The sequence below is a fragment of the Dermochelys coriacea genome, chromosome 22 (genome assembly GCF_009764565.3).
Source record: "Dermochelys coriacea isolate rDerCor1 chromosome 22, rDerCor1.pri.v4, whole genome shotgun sequence".
NCBI lineage: Eukaryota > Metazoa > Chordata > Testudines > Dermochelyidae > Dermochelys > Dermochelys coriacea.
In genome coordinates, this window is record NC_050089.1 from 4,977,752 (window position 1) to 4,999,465 (window position 21,714).

Sequence of the window (21,714 nt, forward strand, 5' to 3'; positions counted from 1 at the left end):
CAGCCCAGCCCATGCATCTTCATTGTTTTACAAGAGCATCAAGCACCTGGCATATTCAACACTGTTGATGCACTGAAATAAACTAAGACTGCAGCAATTCTCACTGCATACAATTAAGCCGGCAGATAACAGGGTGACTCACAGAAGGCAAAAACATCCAAGCATCAGGAAGACTAGATGGGTCAGGGACTGATACCTTGTTCAGTAATGACCAAAAGTTGGCACTATCGGTGTTCGTTGTCCTATTGGAAAGGAGTTTCTGGTCTCCATCTATTCCTAGTGAGGCAAGCGTCCATATCCCAAAACACTGACACCTTTGCTGGCAACCTCGGAGGGAGTCTAAGGTTCATCGGACAGAGCACCATCAGCTTCCAGAGACGGCAGTCCTGAGCCCCACCCCATGATCTTGACATTCATTAAACTACAGGAAGGAAAGTTTCAACTTTTCTTTTAAAAGTTAAGGAGGAGTAGGGGGAGGGTTAAGCTGCCTAATTGACAATACTGACTTTGGCTCACAAGAATAGTACAACCACCAAAACAGAAGCAAAAGGAACTACATGCAATAGGAAGTAGTCTAATTTTTTACTGTTCTTTCGGCCAAAGTTTGAACTTGGGATCAACTGTTAAAAAAATGCCTGCAGTCCGCAAATGTACAGGAAGAATCAGGTTTAAACTTTAATGGGCTTGTTAATGTACAGAAAAGATACTCAGCTTAAGAGAACCTATGGGAAAAGGTTCTCTTTCCAAACAGCACCAGACAACCTGAGCAGGGCAGAATTCTGCTCTCACCTTACCTGCGTGGAACTCCATCAATCCCAAAACTATTGAATGGGTGCAGAGCAGAATTGGGCAAATGGCAAAGAAACCTGTCACTGGCTAGTGCCCGGAGATGTTAAAATTTAAACAGACACCTTAGTATGGGTAGAGAGACAAAATAAATCCCCCAGTCCCTCAATACAAATATCCCCAGTAAATTCAGATACTTCTGGTCATTATATCTCCCTGCCTTTACCTTGCAGACAAAAAGAAAAGGAGTACTTGTGGCACCTTAGAGACTAACAAATTTATTAGAGCATAAGCTTTCGTGAGCTACAGCTCACTTCATCGGATGCATTACAAACAGACAAAGTAACCTTGTTCCTTAAACATGGGAATAATATTTTGTTTAACACTGTCCTAACCAGAGCTTGCAGAAATAGGCATAAATGGCTAACAATGTCAAAGGTGACTCCGGGCCAGACTTTTAAATGTTTTTAGGCACCTAAAGATGCAGATAGGGATTTCCAAAAGAGGGCCGAAGTCCCACTGAAATCAGTGGAAGTTAAGCGCCAAACCTGCGTCACCACTTTTGAAAATTCCAGTAGGTGCTTATCTGCATCTTTTGGTGCTTAAATACCTTTAAAACTCTGTCCATTAGGAGCCTGATTCCCATGGGTTTTCAATGAAACTTAGATTCTTAAGTGCCTAAACTGCTTTTGAAAATGGGACTTAGGTGCTTTTGAAATTTGTACCCAGTATCACAACATTACAGGGCCATAGACATCACTGGTCCGATTGCCAGAGGTGCTGAGCATCTGCAAATTTCCACTGAAGTTGCCTTTGAAAAATCAGGCTGCATATACATGGATGCCTGCACTTGCATGTGATGTTGTGCAACCTAAACATGTATTGATTTACGGTAGCTATCTCCAGACAAGCTGATCTCATACCAGCTTGTAGTTTATCTCTGCTTGCTAACCACTAAACCATTGCTGGCCCCTTGTATTTTTACTGTCAGCTGTCACTTCATTCCCCACATGCAGTCTGAAAGCACGTCAGTTGGCAGGAACAGAGCCCAGACTGGATTTCTTAGAAACTCAATAATTGACCAAGAAATGCAGAACTCTCCAACTGGTTTATTTATTTATTACACTGGTACCCTAAAAAAGCCAGAGACGCCAATTTCAATCAACGGGAGATCTTGCCACTACTCTAGCAATGGAGAGGAGCTATGGGGCTGAGCTTAACCCCTCTTGAACCTAGATGGAAAAGTTTTTACTGCAAGACCTTTCATGATTAAAGACCTACACTCTCCCCCAACAAAAGCTGAAATGGAAGTTACTTGAGCGTTGGGGGACAGACAAGCAAGTTAAATGAGGTTAGAATGAGAACAGCAGCCCTTATTATGGCAGACACTGAACTATTAGTGTTAACCACAGAAAGCAGTAGCTAAACTTATAGCGGGTAACAATAAACACATAAAGAACAGGAGGACTTGTGGCACCTTAGAGACTAACAAATGTATTTGATCATAAGCTTTCGTGAGCCACAGCTCACTTCATCGGATGCATTCAGTGGAAAATACATCTGATGCATCCGATGAAGTGAGCTGTGGCTCACAAAAGCTTATGCTCAAATAAATGTGTTAGTCTCTAAGGTGCCACAAGTCCTCCTCTTCTTTTTGCGAATACAGACTAACACGGCTGCTACTCTGAAACCTGTCAATAAACACATAGCAACATGTTATTGAAACACCCTCTCAAGATAACATCACACCCTTTCCAACACACAAATTCTCCAGAGAAAGAGAGAAGCAACAGTAGCAGCAATGCTCACTGGTTTAAATGTTTAATATGTTTGCTGGTGGGCTCACATGCCAGGCTTGGAATTTGATGGGCACAAGATACTTCCAGGATCTTGTGGAGGCCACTAAGAGCTGCCACAGTAATACAATCGCTCTTATATTTTAATGAGGGAGAGGGGTGGTTTCTCTGTGTAAAAGTGATCAAAGCTTCCCCTTCTCCAAATCTCTCCATAGTCAGACGTCCCTCACTAAGTATAAGAAACCATCTAGAGAAGGGAGAACCACGTGAGAGAAGCATTCGTGTAGGCAATAAAGCAACCGACCCGAGATCAGAGCATTTTGCTTTATCCCCATCTTCCCTAAATGCGTTTCTCGATTTCTCAGGCGTGTATACAGGGAGTTACGAGGGAGGGAGGGGAAAGGGAAGAGGTCGCCTGAAGCAGATCCCGTTACAATAAAAGTTGCGGGGGGGGGGGGCGGGAGAAGAGGGGAAGTGGAGGGGTGGTTACAATTTCAGCCCACACATTTTGCAAACCTCGCAAGGCAAATATTTTACCCCCATCTCCCACCTCCTAAAAGAACAGCTGCAAAAATAAACTGCACCGAGGGGAAAGATTCTCATGAATCCCAGGGGACAAGAATCTTAGAACCTGGTCAAACAAAACCTAAGGGGCCGCAATACAACAGAGCCGCAGCCAACCCTCCTAATGAACTTCAGCTAGAGACCGACTGCCGCTACAGCACACACTTCTCCCCCCTGTGATCGCCTTCCCAGGACCAGTGGTCCCACAGTGCAGGCGATACAGCTCCCGGCACAGATCCAGCAGTGAAATTAACCCCGTGTCCCCCCCCCCCTCCCCAAAAAAAAAGCCAAGATCACAGACCTAAGGCTCCAGCAGTGAAATTTACTACCCAGAGCCAGGATCAGAGCGCGCAGACCAGATAAATGTATTAACCCACCCCACCCAGCCTCCAAGAGCAAGGATCCGGCCGTGAAACTTACCCCCCTCCCTCGCCACACCCCCCCCCCCCCGCTCCTAGCTCCGGTGGGGGTGGGAGGCGGCCGCCGGCAAGCTTACCCGGCGAAGGGAAGAAATCCACATCCACCTTCTCCGTTTTGATGATGGTCAGGGTGGGTTTCAGGTCCACCGCCGCCTTCATGGTTCGCTCCCTGCTTCCCTCGGATGTATTTGGAAATAGTCACTGTCCGGGGGGTAGGGGGAGGAGAGGTTGGTGCCCGGACTCCTGGGCCCCCCTACTGGGACGGGTACTGTGCGCCCCTGCCTGCCGGGCGCAAAGTTGGGCTCTTGGAGAAGAAAGGGGAGCGTCTCTCCTCCCCTCCCTCCGTCCCCGGTCCCACGCTCAGCCTGGCCCGTCTCCTCCTGCTCGGCCCGACGGGGTCGGTATCTCTCCTTTCGCTGCCTTCCGCGCTCCCTCGATTTATTCTTCTAGGGCGGATCTTCTCACAGCCGCCACAGCTGAGTCGCCCCCCCCCTCCCCTCCCCTCACCCCCAGCCCAGCGAGAAGCGGTTGGGGTGAGGAGCTCCGGGCTGCAGGGAAGGGGAGGGAGATGGGCCGGGCTCAGCTTCGGTGACAGCGGCCGGGGGAGGGACCCGGCTTCCCCCGCCCAGCCGGCCTCCAAAGCCCGGAGAGGCGCGCACGGTTCCGGGCGCCTTGGAGAGGGCAGGGCGCACCAGCCCCTCCACAATGGAGAGGGGGCCTGCCCCACCCAGCCGATGGCGGAAGGGGGAGTTCCCTGCCCAACTAGAGGGTTCAGCTAGGGGGGGAAGGCCCCATATTCCAGAAAAGTCCCATGCCCCATAGATAAGGTGTGTGGAGAGGGAAAGTCCCATGCCTCTCCCATTAAGGTGAGTGGGGAGAAGGTCCCATGCCCTATCCACATAGTGCTGGAGGGAAAACAAGTCCCATCTAGGAGCTGGCTGGAGAGAAAGTTCCAGGCGCCTTCTCTAGGGTGGGGTTGGAGGGGAAGGAAAATGTCCTATCGAATTTAATCGGGCTGCTCCCCACTAAAATGCTACAGAATTTACTCTGGAAACCTAGGAAGAACTGAACAGAGAACGAGCTCCAGGCTATAGAGCAACTAAGCCATCCTATCCCTATCATTCTCCATGAAATCCTATAGGTCTTTTCTAGGCAGGATGGATAAAAATAAGCAAATAAGACTACGGCAGGATGATACCACAGTTTGGTCTCAGCTATACACAGAGCTGTTTGAGCCAAAGCCCATTGAAGTCAATGGAGAGACTCTCCATTGATTTCAGTGGGCTATGGCTCAGGCCCAGCTAGGAGATAACTGCATAGCTACATGCCTTCATAGAGCTTTCTGTCACCTAGAGTGTCAGTTCACAGCTAAAAACTGAACAATAAGACATGTATTTATTAAAAAAAACAGCACTAGGAACCTTTGACTAGGACTTGATGAGAAAACACAACTTGTCATGGCAAAGCTACCCCATGGAGACCCTTTTGATTATCCAAGATGTCGAATTCTTGTTGAATCCAAGACAACTGCTTTCCTCCTGCAGTTTCAGCAGAAGATAGTTCTGTTCACTCCCTCACCTGAACTGTCAGAGTTGCTGGGCATGGTTACGCAGCCTGATGCATGCCACACCAGAAGTGGCTGCATTCATTGGGTATCTGCATGGCATGTATGCTCAAGGAAGTGCATGCATGCTGATGGGATTGTGTGTATGCGGGAGAGGGGAAAATGTATGTGCATTCTGGGGTTTGTTTGTGTGTGCATGGGGAGGGGAGAGAAAGGCAGGAAGAGAGAGAGAGAGAGAGAGAAAGTGCGTGTGTGCACACGCATGTGCGGGTGTGAATGCCTGGAATGGTTGGAAGTTATTCAGTACAGCTCTAGTTTGCACAACTGGTTTGTAAAGGGGCTTGAAAGGTGCTATAAAGATGCGAGATCAATATCATGCCAGTGTGTCGTGAACTTAACTGAAGAGAAGAATCTCGGTTTTCACATAAAATACAGTATGTTTTATAGGTAGCAAAAACTTCAGACCACAAACGGCAGAGCAAGAAAGGAGCTTATGACTCAGAGATGTCAATTTACCGGTATAAGTGTAAAAAAGACCAAAACAAATGTCCTTAGCAACCTGCCGTTGTGGTTCTCACTCTCAAAAGCTAACAGTCTCTGTTATATGCTGAGAGAGACTGGATCCTTTTACTCAGAGATGGGCTGAATTCTCCATTCCAGATCTGAACACCACAGAAACGGGAGGTAGTTTGGATCCAAATTGCATGGCTAGCTCCATTATCTAGGAAAGGATGAACCAAAATCCCGATTCCTAACAGGTATAAGAATCTGAATAGACTCGCCTCATCGCCAAAGCTTACCTAAGTCTAGATGCAGATACAAACACTGTAGCTCAGGGCTATTTCTAGTTGTCCCTAGTGGTAGTTTTACCATTGACCTAGAGCACATTTCTAGAGGAAAGAGCCATGTGGCTTAGGAGGCAGTGGGGTTGAATAACAAGGAGTCAGGAGCCAGGGGGCTTGATTTGCACTAATCCCCAAATTTGCCATGTATTTAGGTGCCTAAAGAAGCAGATAGGCTCCTGACTCCCACTGACATTCAATTAAACTTAAAGGCTAGAACCACAAAAAGATTTAGGCACCACTCAAAACCCCCACTCAGCTGTGGCCCAACCCAATAGGTGCCTAAATTGCCATTGCTCTTAAGTTTCTGCTGGTAAAGTTCTGTAGGCACCTAAGCTTCTGCCTGTGGGCATGGGCAAAACTGCCTGTGTTCGGACACCACTGAGCTATTTGGCACCCTACTTCACACTGAAGCCTTGGCAGGATTCTCATACTAGGCTTACTGAGGGGCCCAATACCATGGCACACCTACCGCATCTGAACTATGGCTCAGCATCGCCATGCCCAAGTCCCTTTGCAGATCCAGCGTTAGGCACGTAATCCACTTCAGTGCTTTTCAAAAATCTTACTAAGTGCCCATCTTTAGGCACCTAAATCCCCTTTACCCTACTCTAGCAGTGGAACTCTAGCACAAATGAGAACCAGGCTCCAGGATTCTATTCCCAGCTCAACCACTGATTCACTGCGTGAGCTCAAAAAAGTCAGTCACTGCCTCAGTTTCCACACAGGAATACTAATTCCTACCCACTTTTCAAAAGTGCTTTGAGACCTGCCCATGAAAAGCTGTGCAGAAGTGATAAGCATTCTTCTTCAGTATCTAATGCAGCAATAAAATTGGAAATCTGAATCTGAAAAAGCATGATCAATAGCAATACATGGTTCTTATTTCACCCTGTTCCTCTGTTAATGAGATGCTGTGCTGAGGGCTTGTATTTCCTTTTTGCTCTCTTTGTAGATTTTTATTTTAGTTTTGCTCTTCTCCTGATATGAATGGGAAACAGGGAGAGAGACAAAGTGGAGATGAGTAACAAAGAAAGGATAAGGTTACAGCAGAACCTTTCCAGTTCAAAATCAAAAGCTGATGCAAAAGAAACAGCTGCTTTTCTGTCGGACTTGTTCCAGTGCAGGCTTGGGAAGGGAAACATGATGCAATTTACACAGGCCGATAATCTTTCCCTTCCTATGTTTCCCAGGAATGCTGTAACCTCAAGAACTATGCATGTGTGAGCATATATACATGCATGCTGTAATTTGCTATGGGGAATGGCACGCTGGGGGAGGGGGAGACCGATTACATAGCTGGCTGCAGATTTTTGGCTGTAATGATGAAGCTATCAAAATGCACCTGTGGTCCCCACAGTATTAAAATGACCCAACCATTCAGCGGCGTTCGATAATCCAGGCTCTTCACATTGAGCCCCAGCCTCCTGCAGCAAACCACAATCCTCAGAATGAAACAAGATGACACATGCTACAAGATGAGACATGCTCAGAGTCTTGCCCCAGTGGTTGGCTGATGGGGATGGGCTGTCAACATCAACCATGAGAATGCACCTAGAAGGGAGCATGGAAGGGTCAGCCAGTGGGATATGCAGAGTGCTGTAATGACAGGCAGGAGAATTAAAAAACTCTGCCAGAGGGGCCAAAGCCCTCATCTCCTGTAGTCAAGCCCTAGTCCCATGGGGCAATAATCCTATTTCAAGTGATAAAATTCCATGGACTGGCTGGGATCCCGAGCACCTGAAGCGAGCATCTTCCCTTCTGGTAAAATGCAATAAAGAGGTTTTTCTTAGGAAGTATATTTAGGTATACACACAGATTCTTGGACTCCCCACTACGCTCTGGCCCAGCCAAACGAACGAGATGAGGTCACAGCATGGTTGTAGTAGCTTCTTGCTCCCCCAACCTTCTGTTTCACTTCACTGCTCCAGGGATGAAAAAGGAGGCACTAAAATCCAACCACAAATTCTGGAAAACCAGAGGCTGGAGACGGTATTGGTAGGAGAACCCACAAGATCAGGAGAGACGGGAACATCTGGGAGGCTGCAGCTAGAGAATTCCTAGTAGTCCAGCCTCTCTCTTTCAGACCAGCAACAGCCGCATTGCTGCCTTAATTTGGACTCATTTCAGAGCTTGATACATGAAAGCCCTGGCTCTGAACTCCAGCTGAGACACTCAAGGGCTGTGTGAGTTTGGGAAGGCATGGAAAAAGTCCACTGAGTAGTTTCTTCAGCTGGGATGTGACCATTTGCATTCAAGTCCTCCCATTTGTGTTCAAGTTAGCCTCAGCACTTACCAGAGCAATTCCTGTTTGCAAACATTAGAAAAATCTTTCCTCTTGAACATTCAAGATTCTCCCTTTCTTTCCATGCTCTCTCATTATTGAATGTTCATCACCATTAAGCTTCTCTCCTACAGAGGAGGACATGATCTCGTAGCTGAGATGTTGAGAACGGCCCTCTTCTCACTGATATGTTAAAAAGATTCTGCTGTTGTTCAGAGATAACCATTTGCCCTCCTTCTACAGTGGAGCCCAGTTGCTTCTCAGTCCTTTGGAACAAAGAAAAGGCAGACAAAGTCCCCTTGTTCCCAGTGAGGCCTTTGTTTTGTTTTGTTTGTTTTACATAATAACAACTGTAAAGGAATTTAGTGTTAGTGAAAGGTGTCGCAGATTGGGGCCTCATTCGTGACTTGGGGTTAGCAATACTGCTCTTCCCAGCATGTCTTTCTGGTTCTGGCCCTTTCAATTTGGCAGAGCCAAACTGCAGTCTGAAAATAGCCATTCTGTGAACTTCCAGATTTTATGCAGCTGTAATGCCCCACTCTTCTCCCCTCCTCCAAATTTTCCCTCTTATTGCTGAGGAGAGCACACTCTCAAACTGATATCCTACTGACTGCATAAAGGAATTACTTCCACTCCCTCCCCTCAACCACTGAGATGCAGTCAGGTCTGGGTGGTGTTGTGTTTTAACAGCACACAACACCACCACGCAGCAGTTAAGGACAGGAAATTAAGGATACCCTGGCCAATTAAAACCACAGGGGGATATTTATAGCAGAACATAATTAGCCAAATTGAAGCCCAGCCCAAAATTGCAATGAGATTTTCTTAATGGCTGCAAGTGGCCAGGGCCTCAGTTTGATGACCTGTCAAGTAAACAATATCCAGAGGGCATCAGACAAAAAATCAGGAGCAAAGGGAACAAATGGCACGTGATTCCAAGGGGAAACAGAGACATGAAAGAATTTATTGGAAGAGGGTCACTGAGGGAAAGCACAGCGGTCACCTCCCCAAGAAAGGAAAAGAGCAAGGAAGGAGGCTGCTGGGTGTGGAGCTGGTGAAAGGCGATGAGAGGAAAACGTAAGTGGCTGCTATGTATGTTCCTCAGGGAGATACCTTTCCTGGAATTTAAAAGGATATGAGAAATTCTTTCACGCATCGTTATAGCTGGGCAGCATTAGAGATGGTTGGTTTATGCTGGTAAATGGGGCTGGATTGGCAGCCTGGTGACCCAAGTCTTTTCTTTACAGACAGGAAGCAGCAGGGTAAATCTAACCCATTAGTCAGCATGTGCTGTGTGTTCCTCCTGATCCCCAGGGAACCGCAGTCTGTTACAGGGCCCACAGCTTTAACTGCAGAGACTTACGTTTTGAGGTCCCTAGTTTGGTCCCCAATATCAGCTAACATGGCACATAAATGGGGACTTCTCCAGCATTCAAACTGCTCTGGCCCGTGACTCCCAGGACCTACTATTGCTGTGTGTTACAGGTCCGTGACTTGCAGAGGATGTAAGCAACTTGCGCATCTTACCTTAAAAGCCTGGAAAGACTCATACACTTGAGTTTCGGAGGTCCCCAGTGAACCGAGATCTGAATGACAGTTATCACCCAAGCTTTCCCTAATTGCCCCTCAGTGCAGATCTAAGAACATAAGAATGGCCATACTGGGTCAGAGCAAAGGTTCATCTAGCCCAGTATCCTGTCTTCTGACAGTGGCCAATGCCAGGGAATGAACAGAGCAGGGAATCATCAAGTGATCCATCCCCTGTCGCCCATTCCCAGCTTATGGGAAACAGAAATTAGGGACACCATCCCTGCCCATCCTGGCTAATAGCCATTGATGGACCTATCCTCCATGAATTTATCTAGTTCTTTTTTAAACTTTGTTATAGTCTTGACCTTCACAACATCCTCTGGCAAGGAATTCCACAGACTGACTGTATGTCGTGTAGAGAAATACTTCCTTTTGTTTGTTTTAAACCTGCTGTCTATTGATTTCATTTGGTGACCCCTAGTTCTTGTGTTATGAGAAGGAGTAAATAACACTTCCTTATTTACTTTCTCCTCACCAGTCATGATTTTATAGCCCTCGATCATATCCCCCCTTAGTGTCTCTTTTCCAAGCTGAAAAGTCCCAATCTGATTAATCTCTCCTCATATGGCAGCCGTTCCATATACCTAATCACTTTCTATTGCCCTTTTCTGAATTCCAGTATATCTTTTTTGAGATGGGGTGATCACATCTGCACGCAATATTAAAGATGTGGGCATACCATGGATTTATATAGAGGCAATATGATATTTTCTGTCTTATCTATCCCTTTCTTAACGATTCCCAACATTCTGTTCGCTTTTTTGATGGCCGCTGCACACTGAGTGGATGTTTTCAGAGAACTATCCACAATGACTCCAAGATCTTTTTCTTGAGTGGTAATAGCTAATTTAGACCCCATCATTTTATATGTATAGTTGGGATGATATTTTCCCATGTGCATTACTTTGCATTTATCAACACTGAATTTAATCTGCCATTTTATTGCCCAGTCACCCATCTGGGGGAACTGTCTCTGACAAACAGCCTCCACTATTCATCCACTCATTAGCTTCTCAGCTGAGATGGCTCACAAAGGGCTGTGAAATGCCTCCAGCTATGCACTGGCCACCACTTCAGTTCACACAGATCTTCACACAGCCATCAGGGGGTAACAACGTTGGTCCTATGGAGTGAACTGAAACAGAATTTTCCACTGCATGCATCCGATGAAGTGAGCTGTAGCTCACGAAATCTTACGCTCAAATAAATTTGTTAGTCTCTAAGGTGCCACATGTGCTCCTAATCTTTGGAAGGTGACTCTCGGCTTTGGTTTCACCTTGAGTAGCCAGTCTGTGTCCTAGCAAGGTAACCCTTCTCTGCTGAAGTTCATTAGTGGGGCACATTGGCACTCATTCGTTACCCTGCTTGGATAGCTGAGCAGGTGGAAATCTTTGTAACCACCCTGAAGTACTGGCTGCTCACAGACTGTTCCAATTCCCTATCTCAGGCAGTTGCATTGAACTCCTAAAAAAAGTATCCCTTTTTTTGTTGTTCCTTCGCGCTAGACTCTTCACAATTACTCCAAACACAACAAGCACCCTACCTTCCTCACCCCATGCCAACACACCTCAAGCCTGACTTGAGGTTATTCCATTCTCAAGGTCACCCCCACACTCAGGTCTACTCAGTCCAATATGCAGCATCCCTGCTAGTCCAGCCCTGGGCTTCTTTGGAGCCAAGAGCATCAAACGTTTGTGAAGTATGTCAACAAGCTCAGTAGCTTTGTAATATGAACAAATAGAGGCCAGGCTGAGACCCAGAGAACTTATTTGTGCTTGTGACTTTGATTTTGGTATTCCATAGGTCTCTGGCAGTGAACAAATAGTGAACATGCTCACGCTGTATTTCTAGAAACGAGTCTAGACTGTAACATCAGGTCTGACCCCACTTGGACTTCAGGGAAATTCTGATTCTTATTCTGGGTTCATCTCTATACATTGCCCAGCCTCTCCCTTCACCCCAGATTTGTAGATTTAATCTGCTCTGTTATCCTCTCCCACTGGGAAATTGGGATTTTTGTTCCCAAATGTGCAATGGAATCACATGCTACTACTACTCTGACAAACCAGGGGAAAATTTTCCACACAGCAAACAGCTATTTGGAATGCATATTTCTCGGCTTTGTCATGGTTATTGAACAACTTCACTCCAAGAGAGATCACGCAATTTGTTTCCATTAGGGCATTGGCAATCAGACAGTCCAAGCCCAAAGCTCAGCCTAGTACAATACTCAGCCTAAGAAATTGCAGCCATCAAACAGAATTGCATGTGTTGAATGCTTCAGACATATGAGCAAAATGAACATGAGTGGTTCAGGAAATGAAATTCTTGAGCACATCCCTCAACACCCTAAGGATGGCCATGCGGGGAAGACACCAGTCAGGGGCTCAGAAGCAGAACTACTGAGGAATTTTCTGACAAAGGGTATTTTACTTGAAAAATGCTGATTCACAGAAACCAAAACAGTTCAAGGGAACGGGAGAGACAAGGCCGGTGAGGGAATATCTTATATTGGACAACTTTGGTTGGTGAGAGAGGCAAGTTTTGGGTCCACAGAGCTCTTTTTCAGGTCACGGGAATGGGTCAGTTTCAATGAGTTTCCCAATTTGGAAAAAAATTGAAAAAAAAGTTTCCACACATTTGAAACCAAACATTTCAAGGGTGGGGTTGTTTCAAAACAACTTTTCATTTTGAAATTTAACGTAAGTAACACTAAGAAAAGTTACAAAGAAAGAAGGCAGCAATCAGAATGAAACATTTCAATTGACCTGAACTGATATTTTTTTTTTCGGTTTGCTGGTCCCTGAAAATTTTGCGTTTGACTTTTCATCCCGATTCCAGACAAGAACGTTTTTCAAAACCCTGAAAATTCTCAGAGGATGGGAAAACAGTTTCCCAGCCCAGCCCCACTCAACTGTTGCAAGATCAATTCCTAGTGGTGTCAGATACATCTTCTGTGACCTGGTGCAGATCATTCTGTGTGTCTCAGTTCCTAATCTCTACTAGAATAATAAATAATAAATAATAATAATAATACTTTCCTTCTTTGCAGGGGTGTTGTAAAGATCAATCCATAAGTACCTGGGAAGTGCTTAGCTCCTGAAGTGGTGGGGGCTGTGTAATTACTTAGACTGAGAGAGAACCTTTACACTGGCTTTGATAGAAAGACTCAGTAGAGGGAGAATTATGGTTAGTCATCTTTCCTATTGGAGTAGCAGCAGGAGGCTCCAATCAGGAAACCGGGTCCCACTGTGCCAGGTGCTGTACACACATAGTATGGAAAGACAGTCCCTGCCCCAGAGAGATGTCAATCAAACATTTGAGGAGACACAACACACAGATGGAGGAAGCTCAAGTGAAGGATTATGATTAGTGTAACAAGTTGTGTTCCTGGCATACCAGCTGCCTGTCTATTGAGGTGCAGGATCAGGCCCTTAACTAGTTTGCTGCTGGCATTTTGAATGGGCCCACTCCCAGTAAAGTCCTAATCTATCCTCTGCCAGAGCTGCCCGTTCAGAAAGGAGATGCTTATTCGGTAGCTGTTTCTAATGAGTTCCTCACTCTCACAGTAAAGGATTTTGTCTGTGTGCATTTCATTTCAAAAAGTCTTGCTCAGCATTCTCCGCACGGGAAATCTTGCCCCTCCCAATTGTCTCCGTTGGGCAGCCCTGCCTTACAGAGAATAAATGGCCGAGGAAATACTCCACTCTACACGTGTTTGCATTTTTCAGGGTGGGTGTTTTGGATGGCAATCCTGGCCGCACAACAATGCTGCTCTTGTTCTGCCTTGCGCTACAGAGCGAGCCTGAATAGATCTGTCTAAAATTATAAGCGGGGCAGCCCCTGGGCTCTGAGAGATCACAGGCCGCATGCTTGTCCTGAACAAAGACCCCGCTATTTCCTAACAATTAGCCCAGCTAAAAGGGCATCTATCTCCCTCTCTTAGAGCCACCACGTGTCTCCAAGTCAGTCCATTGTAAGGCTAATTAAATAACACGCCTCTTTCCCCATGAGGGTCTCCTGATTAGCTTCCCTGGGCCCAGAAGCCTTGTCGGTACAAATGGGAAGGAGACAGCTGGTCTGCAGGGCCTTCCACCCCCAGTGGAAAGATCCTCACCCTTATTTATCTGTTATCACTGTCACCACCAGTGACTTCAGTTTTTGAAATGTTTAAAATCAGTAGAATGGAACTTTCAGGACATAGTGGTTTTAGGAGTACAAGATCATTTCACTTCCCTATCTGTCTGCCCACCCTCAGCCCCCATCATGGCTAGCTAACAACAACATGCATGCCTGCAGCTCCCACTGGCTCCAACTGGAATTGGAGACACTCAGCGCTTCTGCAAATCAGACCCTTTGTATTCATACAGTCATAGATCATTGTGATTATCTAGACTGACCTCCTGAATCGCACAGGCCAGGGAATTTCACCCAGCAGTTCCTACATCCAGTTGCTGGTCAAGCCTAGAGTGTATCTTTCAGAAGATACCCAGGTGTGACAAAGATGTCATGTGGTGGATTCTCCATCTCATCCCTTGGTAAGTTTATCCAATGGTTAATTACCATCACTTAAAAAAATACCTTGTGCCTTATTTCAGATCTGAATTTAACTAGCTCTAGTTTCCAGTCACTTTGTTCTCTAGACTGAAGAAGCTATCCAAAATCTTTCAAAGTACTGAACATTTATTGATTAATCTTCACACGCTCTTCTCGAGTGGTTTAATATTACTATCCCTTTTTGACAGGCAAGCAAACTGAAGCAGAGAGGTTAAATGACTTGGCCAAAGTAAATCTGTGACAGAACTGGGATTAGAACTATTAGAACGCAGGACTTCCTGATTCCCAAAACTATATTTTTTCCTCTACATGGGTTTATATTGCATAAATCCCCCTCCTATAAATATAGGATATAGTTCTCCAAAAAGAGGATGTGTTTAATATCTATGTACATCTTGCAAACATTCTATGTTCTTCCTAGGAATAGAGTAGCCCCAAAATTATAGTAGCACGAGTAGACAGAAACTGGATCCTTCTCACATGAGTTTGCCATTGACTGTGACCGCAAAAAGACTGGATCCATAACCTGAGTACAACATAATATAGATAAAGACTCATTAGTGGTTTGGCATCAAGGGCAAGAGGGCAAAATATGTCTCTCAAATAGAGGCCAACCTGGTCTGGATAAAATAAGAACTGACCTGAACCTTCACCCCAAATCTATCTTGAAACATTTTTGGCCTGTCAGGAAAGTTCAGATGATTTTTCTCCACATGGTAGGCACACAGGAGCTGCCAGAACAGCCGAGCCCATCGGCTCAGCAAGTCTAGTAAGCCATCTTGACTCAACTTCAATTCAGAATCATGTGAATGGGTCACGCAGAAGCAGAGCGGTCAAACATAACGTGTTCCTGCTCAGAATAAGAAGCTAGTTTCACTTTCTCCATCCATCGCCTTCTGCTTCTTTGGGGAAATTTGCTGGGCTTTAGCTCATGTGTAAACACAAACAAAAGAGCACAATACTGCTAAATTGCTCCAGATGTCCAACACCTCCCCCTACCATGTCACACATGCTCCCCAGACCAAGGAGAAATACGGTTGATTTCTGCCAAGTCTGTGGTCAGCATTAGTGGAGTGCATCCCCCTTGCCCCAATTAAATCATTATTTTCTATCCTTGGCCATTGAAATAGTTATTTTCACACCAACAGAGTATGGCTAGAAGACCAGGAGGAGGATCTGCAGACTAATGAGCTGATTTCCTGTGGACCTCCAGTTCCAGCTCTGGAACAGCTGGAGCTGCTAGTGTGGTCAAACTTCTTTCCATACAAGTGAAGTAGAAAGATCCCAGATCCCAACTCTTGTCCTGGGGAGAAAGTGAGAGGAAGGAGATGGGGGAGGAGACAGAGATTTGTTTCCGTTCTGGTGGGAACTGGACATGAAGCTAGCTCCTGTTTTCAAAACCCACACATCTCCCTTATTGCTCCTGGCCCATTCTTGACAGCCATTGCTGCTGGAGCATGGGTAGGAAAGTATTGAGGAGGTTTAGAGATGCTTTGCAGCTTGCCAGAAAAAAAAATAATGAGTGTGCATGTGCACACAAATATATATGTGGGATTTTGTAGTAAAAGCACAAAGAATAACTTGCCACCATGCACATTGCTATTCAAATCATACTTACTGTACCCTCTGCCAATGCAAACGTTTTAGGTCAGATTACAGGGAGGTTTTCACTCATCCAAATATTTCATTCCAGGAGGTTAAGTGACTTGCCCAAAGCCATGCAATAAGCCAATAGCAGAGCTACAGAGTAGCACCTACTTCTTCTGATACCCGGTCCTCTATGGTAACCAGTAGACAGAGCTTCTCTGATCTAAGAGCCTCTGAATTGTGGTGAGTTGAAAAGCATAGATCCAGGTCTGAACTTTGCAGCTTGAGTTCCTCCCTAATTCATCTCAAGAAATGGATCGAGAAGGAGAGAGCAGAAAGGTTCAACACATTAACCTGGGCCCCCTCTCACCCAGCCAGTGCCCTTTCTCCTGAGAGCTATGGGAATGGCTCCCCTAGCCACTCGATTAATAAGAGCCCAGGAGGAAAAGCCGTTTATATAACCTCCTCTTCTCTAAACTTCCTAAGTGCTTTAGAAAGTGGCTGCCCTGGAAACTCAAACTGGAAACTAAAAATATTATCTCTTCCATTTATAAACATCTAGAAAGCTAATGAAGTGAGGAATGGCAGAGATGGGGATTGGGATGTTGAATTCCACTTGGCAAATGTGGGAAAGCCCTGATAAAACCATCTTGTTTTGGGTGGGCGTGGAGCGGAAAGCACAGCTGGAATGATCTGATGTCACCATAAACTGGTGGCTAATGAATCATGAGAGGGCCGGAGAGGATTTCAGAAGGTACTTTCTATTCTCAGTGGCTACAAAATTTGGAGGGAGATGAGCCAACTTGAAATGAAGTGAAATGACATTTTCAAGGCACTGTGCAATTTCATTCTCACCTGGATGTTTTAGCCCAAATGAAAGGGTAAGTCAGTGGTTCTCATGTATCTCACAAAAGCTTATGCTCAAATACATTTGTTAGTCTCTAAGGTGCCACAAGTACTCCTTTGCTTTTTGCGAATACAGACTAACATGGCTGCTACTCTGAAACCGGGGTAGGTGTCCTCTAGGGAGTACATCAAGTCATCTAGATATTTGTCTAGGTTTTACAACAGGACACATAAAAAGCACTAGCAAAGCCAGTACAAACTAAAATTCCATACAGACTATGTTTATACTGCTGTAAATACTATACACTGAAATGTAAGTACAATATTTATATTCCAATAGATTTATATTATATGTATATGGTAAAAATGAGAAAGTAAGCAATTTTTCAGTAGTAGGGTGCTGGGACACTTTTGCATTTTTATGTCTGATTTTGTAAGCAAGTATCATAGAATATCAGGGTTGGAAGGGACCTCAGGAGGTCATCTAGTTCAACCCCCTGCTCAAAGCAGGACCAATCCCCAACTAAATCAAGTAGTTTTTAAGTGAGGTGAAACTTGGAGATACGCAAGACAAACCAGACTCCTGAAAGGTGCACAGTTGTCTGTAAAGGTTGAGAACCACTGGAGTAGGTTTCCCAGGCTAGAAAATGTGGAATGAATGTGATCCACAAATACTGTTGTGGAGAGTTACAGGGTGACACACAAATTGCATGAAAGAAAGATCCTTTCAAACGCTGTCTGATCTGAGATAGGAGGTCAATTCTTTCCATGCGTGGGTCACTCTCTTTAATCTGGTGCAGAGTTCCCCCTCTGCAGGCTTAGTTTAGATAATCACTAGTTCAGAATCCTGGATTCAGATAGTCCTGCACTATGGAGCAATTCGGATCTGTTCCTGGGATTTTAGAGCTGGTGGGAAAACAGGGTTTTGTTTCCGCAAAAAATTGAGAAAAAATTCATTCTTTTTTTGTTTTTGTTGGCTTTTTCCGTGGAAAACTCCCACTTTTTATGGAAATATCAAAAACTAAAACATTTGGTTTTCAGCTGAGAAATATTTGGGTTTGGACATTCAGTTTATTGACAAAACACTGGAATTTTCCATAGAAAGCAGACAAATTTGTGAGCAAATTTGTTGAAGTCGAAGCCCCAAGTTTTCCATCAAAAAACAGTTTTGACCGACAACTTCTGAGCAGCCTTACTGAAATTGGCAGCCTCGGGCCTCACTCTGATAAGAGCCTAGGGGTTGCAGTCCCTGTTGCATTACACCTTGTTTAGTCATTTAAACCAGTGCAGAGAGGGTGTAAACTGTAACCATTTGGTTTTAGTAGCCTCCTTTACAAAATGCTAATCAGAGCTGAAAGCACTGGAGTAGAGCTAACTAATATAAACAACAACACACAGTACAGGGCAAGGGAAGAAGAAGGAAAAAATTGCCTCATCCAGTCTGGATTAAAAGTCCCAAGTGGTGAAATTATCACCAATTCCATGGGACGCTGATCCGAAATTTCTCCTGACATATTCAAATTTTTCCTTCTTACTTTTTATCTAGGTAGCATAAAGTATTAAACATCTAGGGCCAGACTCTCCTTTGCCCTGCGTCTTGTGTTGTCATTCACGTTAGTAACACCACACAGCATTGCAACTGGCATGGGTTGACCTTTTCCATCTCTAGCATCTACAATTATCCCAATCCCACTGGCCTGCAAAATCAGGTTGAAATCTCACAATGAGAGATCCTTTCGTAAGATTCCTGGCACTGACCAGGTCAGAAATCCCACCTGAACGGCCTCCCTTAAGGCATATCCTCACTTTTTTTCCCTATTCTCTTCTACTTAGATCCTTACACCTTGCCCACCACCATGAATGCCTTAGATCCTGTTTGAATCGTGGTGATGCAGAGACCACCATGACAATAAAGAAGAAGAAGAAGGAAGGGAAGGAGTTATCTCACCACTTTTGTTTGGCAAAAAATAGTTATATAGGACCTCGGGGGGAAAAGGTTTGGGTTAGTTCTTATTTACCAAAACCAGCTTGCCCATCGCTAGCTGAGAGACATATATTGCTCAGTCTTCTTTTTCCATGCAAATACTCTAATACCATCCATTGTCATTACCTGAGATGTTTTCTAGGAGGATACATTGTTGGTTATGCATGGTCTGTTGAGTCTGCATGTATAGTTCCATGAAGAGCTTTATTGACCTCTTGTTCTTTATCCTACTGCAGTTGCAGTCAATGGCAAAGTTCCCACTGAGCACACTTGGGCCGTTAATACTTTCATGCTGCACTAGAGTCAGATGCAGGCCCACTGAAGTCAATGGGAGATTTGCAAGTGACTTAAGTGGGGCCAGGATTTGGCCCTTATATTTTAAAGGATAGATTAGGTCCTCATGTACAATTTGCACTGAAGTCAGTGGGAGTTGCTCATGCCTCCAAGAGCCAAATTTGGCCGGCGTTTATGATCCCAATAGCCAAGAAGCTAATGTCACATGGGAAGCATAGGGATGAAATTCAGATTTCACAAACCTCACAACTATTTTCTGGGTTCAAGTGCACAAAACATTTTAACTGAAACCCAAGGGAAGGTCAATGTAATATACATCTATTTTTGAGCTAAAGGGAAGCCTCTGCTAATAGTGATGGTTGAGTGGGTTTTTATATGGGGTACGTCAACATGGGGATAAAAGCCCTGTGGCACGACCCCATGATTGCAGGGCTTGGGCTGCAAGGCTAAAAATCACTGTGTAGATGTTTGGGCTCAGTCTGGAGTCTGAGCTCTAGGACCTTCCCTGAGTCGCAGAGGTCAGGCTCCAGCCGACACCCGAATGTCTATGCAGCAATTTTTCAGACCCAGAGCCCAAGTCAACTGACCCAGGCCAGCCACAGGTTTTTTGATCCCTGTGTAGACATACCCATGGAGGAAACACTGATTTGTTCATGACCATTTGCTAACCTCCACATCCCAGAGGGGCATGCGTGCGCCCGGCGGGTGCACTGGCACAGGATTAAACCATGAACATTGGAAATATGGAATTGTCCTTTTAAGAAGTGAAGTGTCTCAGCTGGTGTAAATGACATTGACATTAATGGAGCTGCACCAATTCACACCAGGTGAGAATCTAGCACCGTAATTATAACACAGCAGAGCGGGTTTATAAAGCAAGCTCCACCAGCAAATCCCAACCCACTTCTAATAGGAACCACCCCAGCAAAAACACAACCCATTCTGCTGCTCGCCCCTGGCTAAGAGCTATTGCCACACCATCCCCTTCACTTTCTATGCAAACTCTCTGCCCAAACCCTTCACACACACAATCTCGTTAGCCCCTCCAACTGCCGGAGAGATCCAGCCTGCCTCCCCGCGAAACAGCTGCGAGGAGAGGAGCAGTATTTAATCCATTGTGAAATATTCAACAGTCAACACACTGCAACTTTACAAAGCCTTTTGAAACTAAAAACCCACAAGGAAGGGCCCATCCTGTGTGCTGAAAAGCAGCTTTCCCGCAATTAGGCTTGCTATTCAAGAGGAGACCAGAGATTCGGGGCAAACTTCGGCACGTGTTCTGAAGACTGTGCATAGCTTCATGGGGACAGCATAGCAAGGCTTTCTAGTGCCTTGGTATTGCTTAAGACATCTACCAAGCAGAGGGGTTTTTCTGCTTCGTGGGAGGAGAGGTTTGTCTGTCCAACATTTTTTGGAAAGGGGAGGGAGCAAATGATTGCAATACTCAGCATTTGTACAGCACCTTCCTTCCTTGGGTCTGAAAGCTCATTACTAATGTTAATTAATTAAGCCTCCCAACACACTTGCAAGGTATTAATCCCCACACATGCACATCTTCAGTAAGGGCAAAGAGAAGAATCAAATCCAGGTCTCCCAGTCCAGTGTTTTCATCACAAGAAAATCTTTCCTTCTTGACAGGATCATAGAAGCAAGAGACAAAACAGCCATGATGGCAGAGACCTCAACTAAATGTATCTGCCGGCTACTTAGGCCAACAAGGAGCTGCAGAATGTTCTTTCCAATTGAATTATGAGCCCTATTCAAGTGGCAGCATTGAAGAGGAACAAGGTTTAGTGAGCAGGCAGAAAGCACAGTAAAAACCCAATATTCCTATTTGGGTTATCTATGGAAGGTGAGAAACCCAATTTGGAGAGCACAAGATCCAGAGATGAGACTGAACTAAAACCACACATAGGAGTTACCCCAAACTTCAGAAAGATCTGGGCAGGGTCCTTTTGCCACCAAAAAAGGAGCCAAAATCCACATCTAAGATATGAAAGTTCAAAGTCATTTGGGTACCTTCATGCCATTATTACTGGCATTCACATACCTCTGCAATGCTGGGATCCAAACAAGGCCAGAAATCAGAAGAACCAGCATGGCAGTGGATAAGACACTACATAAGAAGTCAGGAGACTTGGGTACTACTTCAACTCCTCCCACTCACCTGCTGTCCAAGTCACTTCTGCTCAGTTTCACCTCCCACCCTTACAGTGCGAGCTCTTTGGGATCTGGGACTCTCTCTTACTATATGTTTGCATAGTGCCTAGCACAATGAAGGTCCAATCTGGACTGGGATCTCTAGACACTACATATAATTATACAAACCCAAAACAGCACAAGAAAGGCTGCTCCCATGACATTTCCAGCCCAGTTTTGCAGACTCAAGGCATTCAAATAGCTCAGATAAGACACAGAGAGGCATCTAAACTCGGGTGCTTATCTGAGCTGGACACCAACTCCAAACCTTTCGAAATCTGCCCAACAGTAGTATCCACATGGAATTTAGTTTGCATTCAAGTCCTCAATCCCCCCTAAGCTGTGGTAACATGTACTTATACAGGGGCATTCTTGAGATAGCACGGGGGAAGCCTGGTGACT

At 45.2% G+C, this 21,714-nt stretch overlaps 1 protein-coding gene across 2 annotated transcripts in view; it reads right to left on the bottom strand.

Moving 5' to 3' along the window:
- Window positions 1-21,714, bottom strand: part of ETS1 (ETS proto-oncogene 1, transcription factor) — a 125,298-nt gene that overhangs the window by 72,483 nt on the left and 31,101 nt on the right. Inside the window, exon 1 of one of the 2 annotated variants that reach the window (XM_038380736.2) lies at window positions 3,643-4,177. The exons of the other annotated variant lie outside the window; for it this stretch is intronic. Coding sequence (XP_038236664.1) covers window positions 3,643-3,724 — 82 coding nt within the window. The 5' untranslated portion in view covers window positions 3,725-4,177. Of the gene's footprint in view, window positions 1-3,642; window positions 4,178-21,714 lie in introns of those variants that run through there. 2 annotated transcript variants of the gene reach the window in all.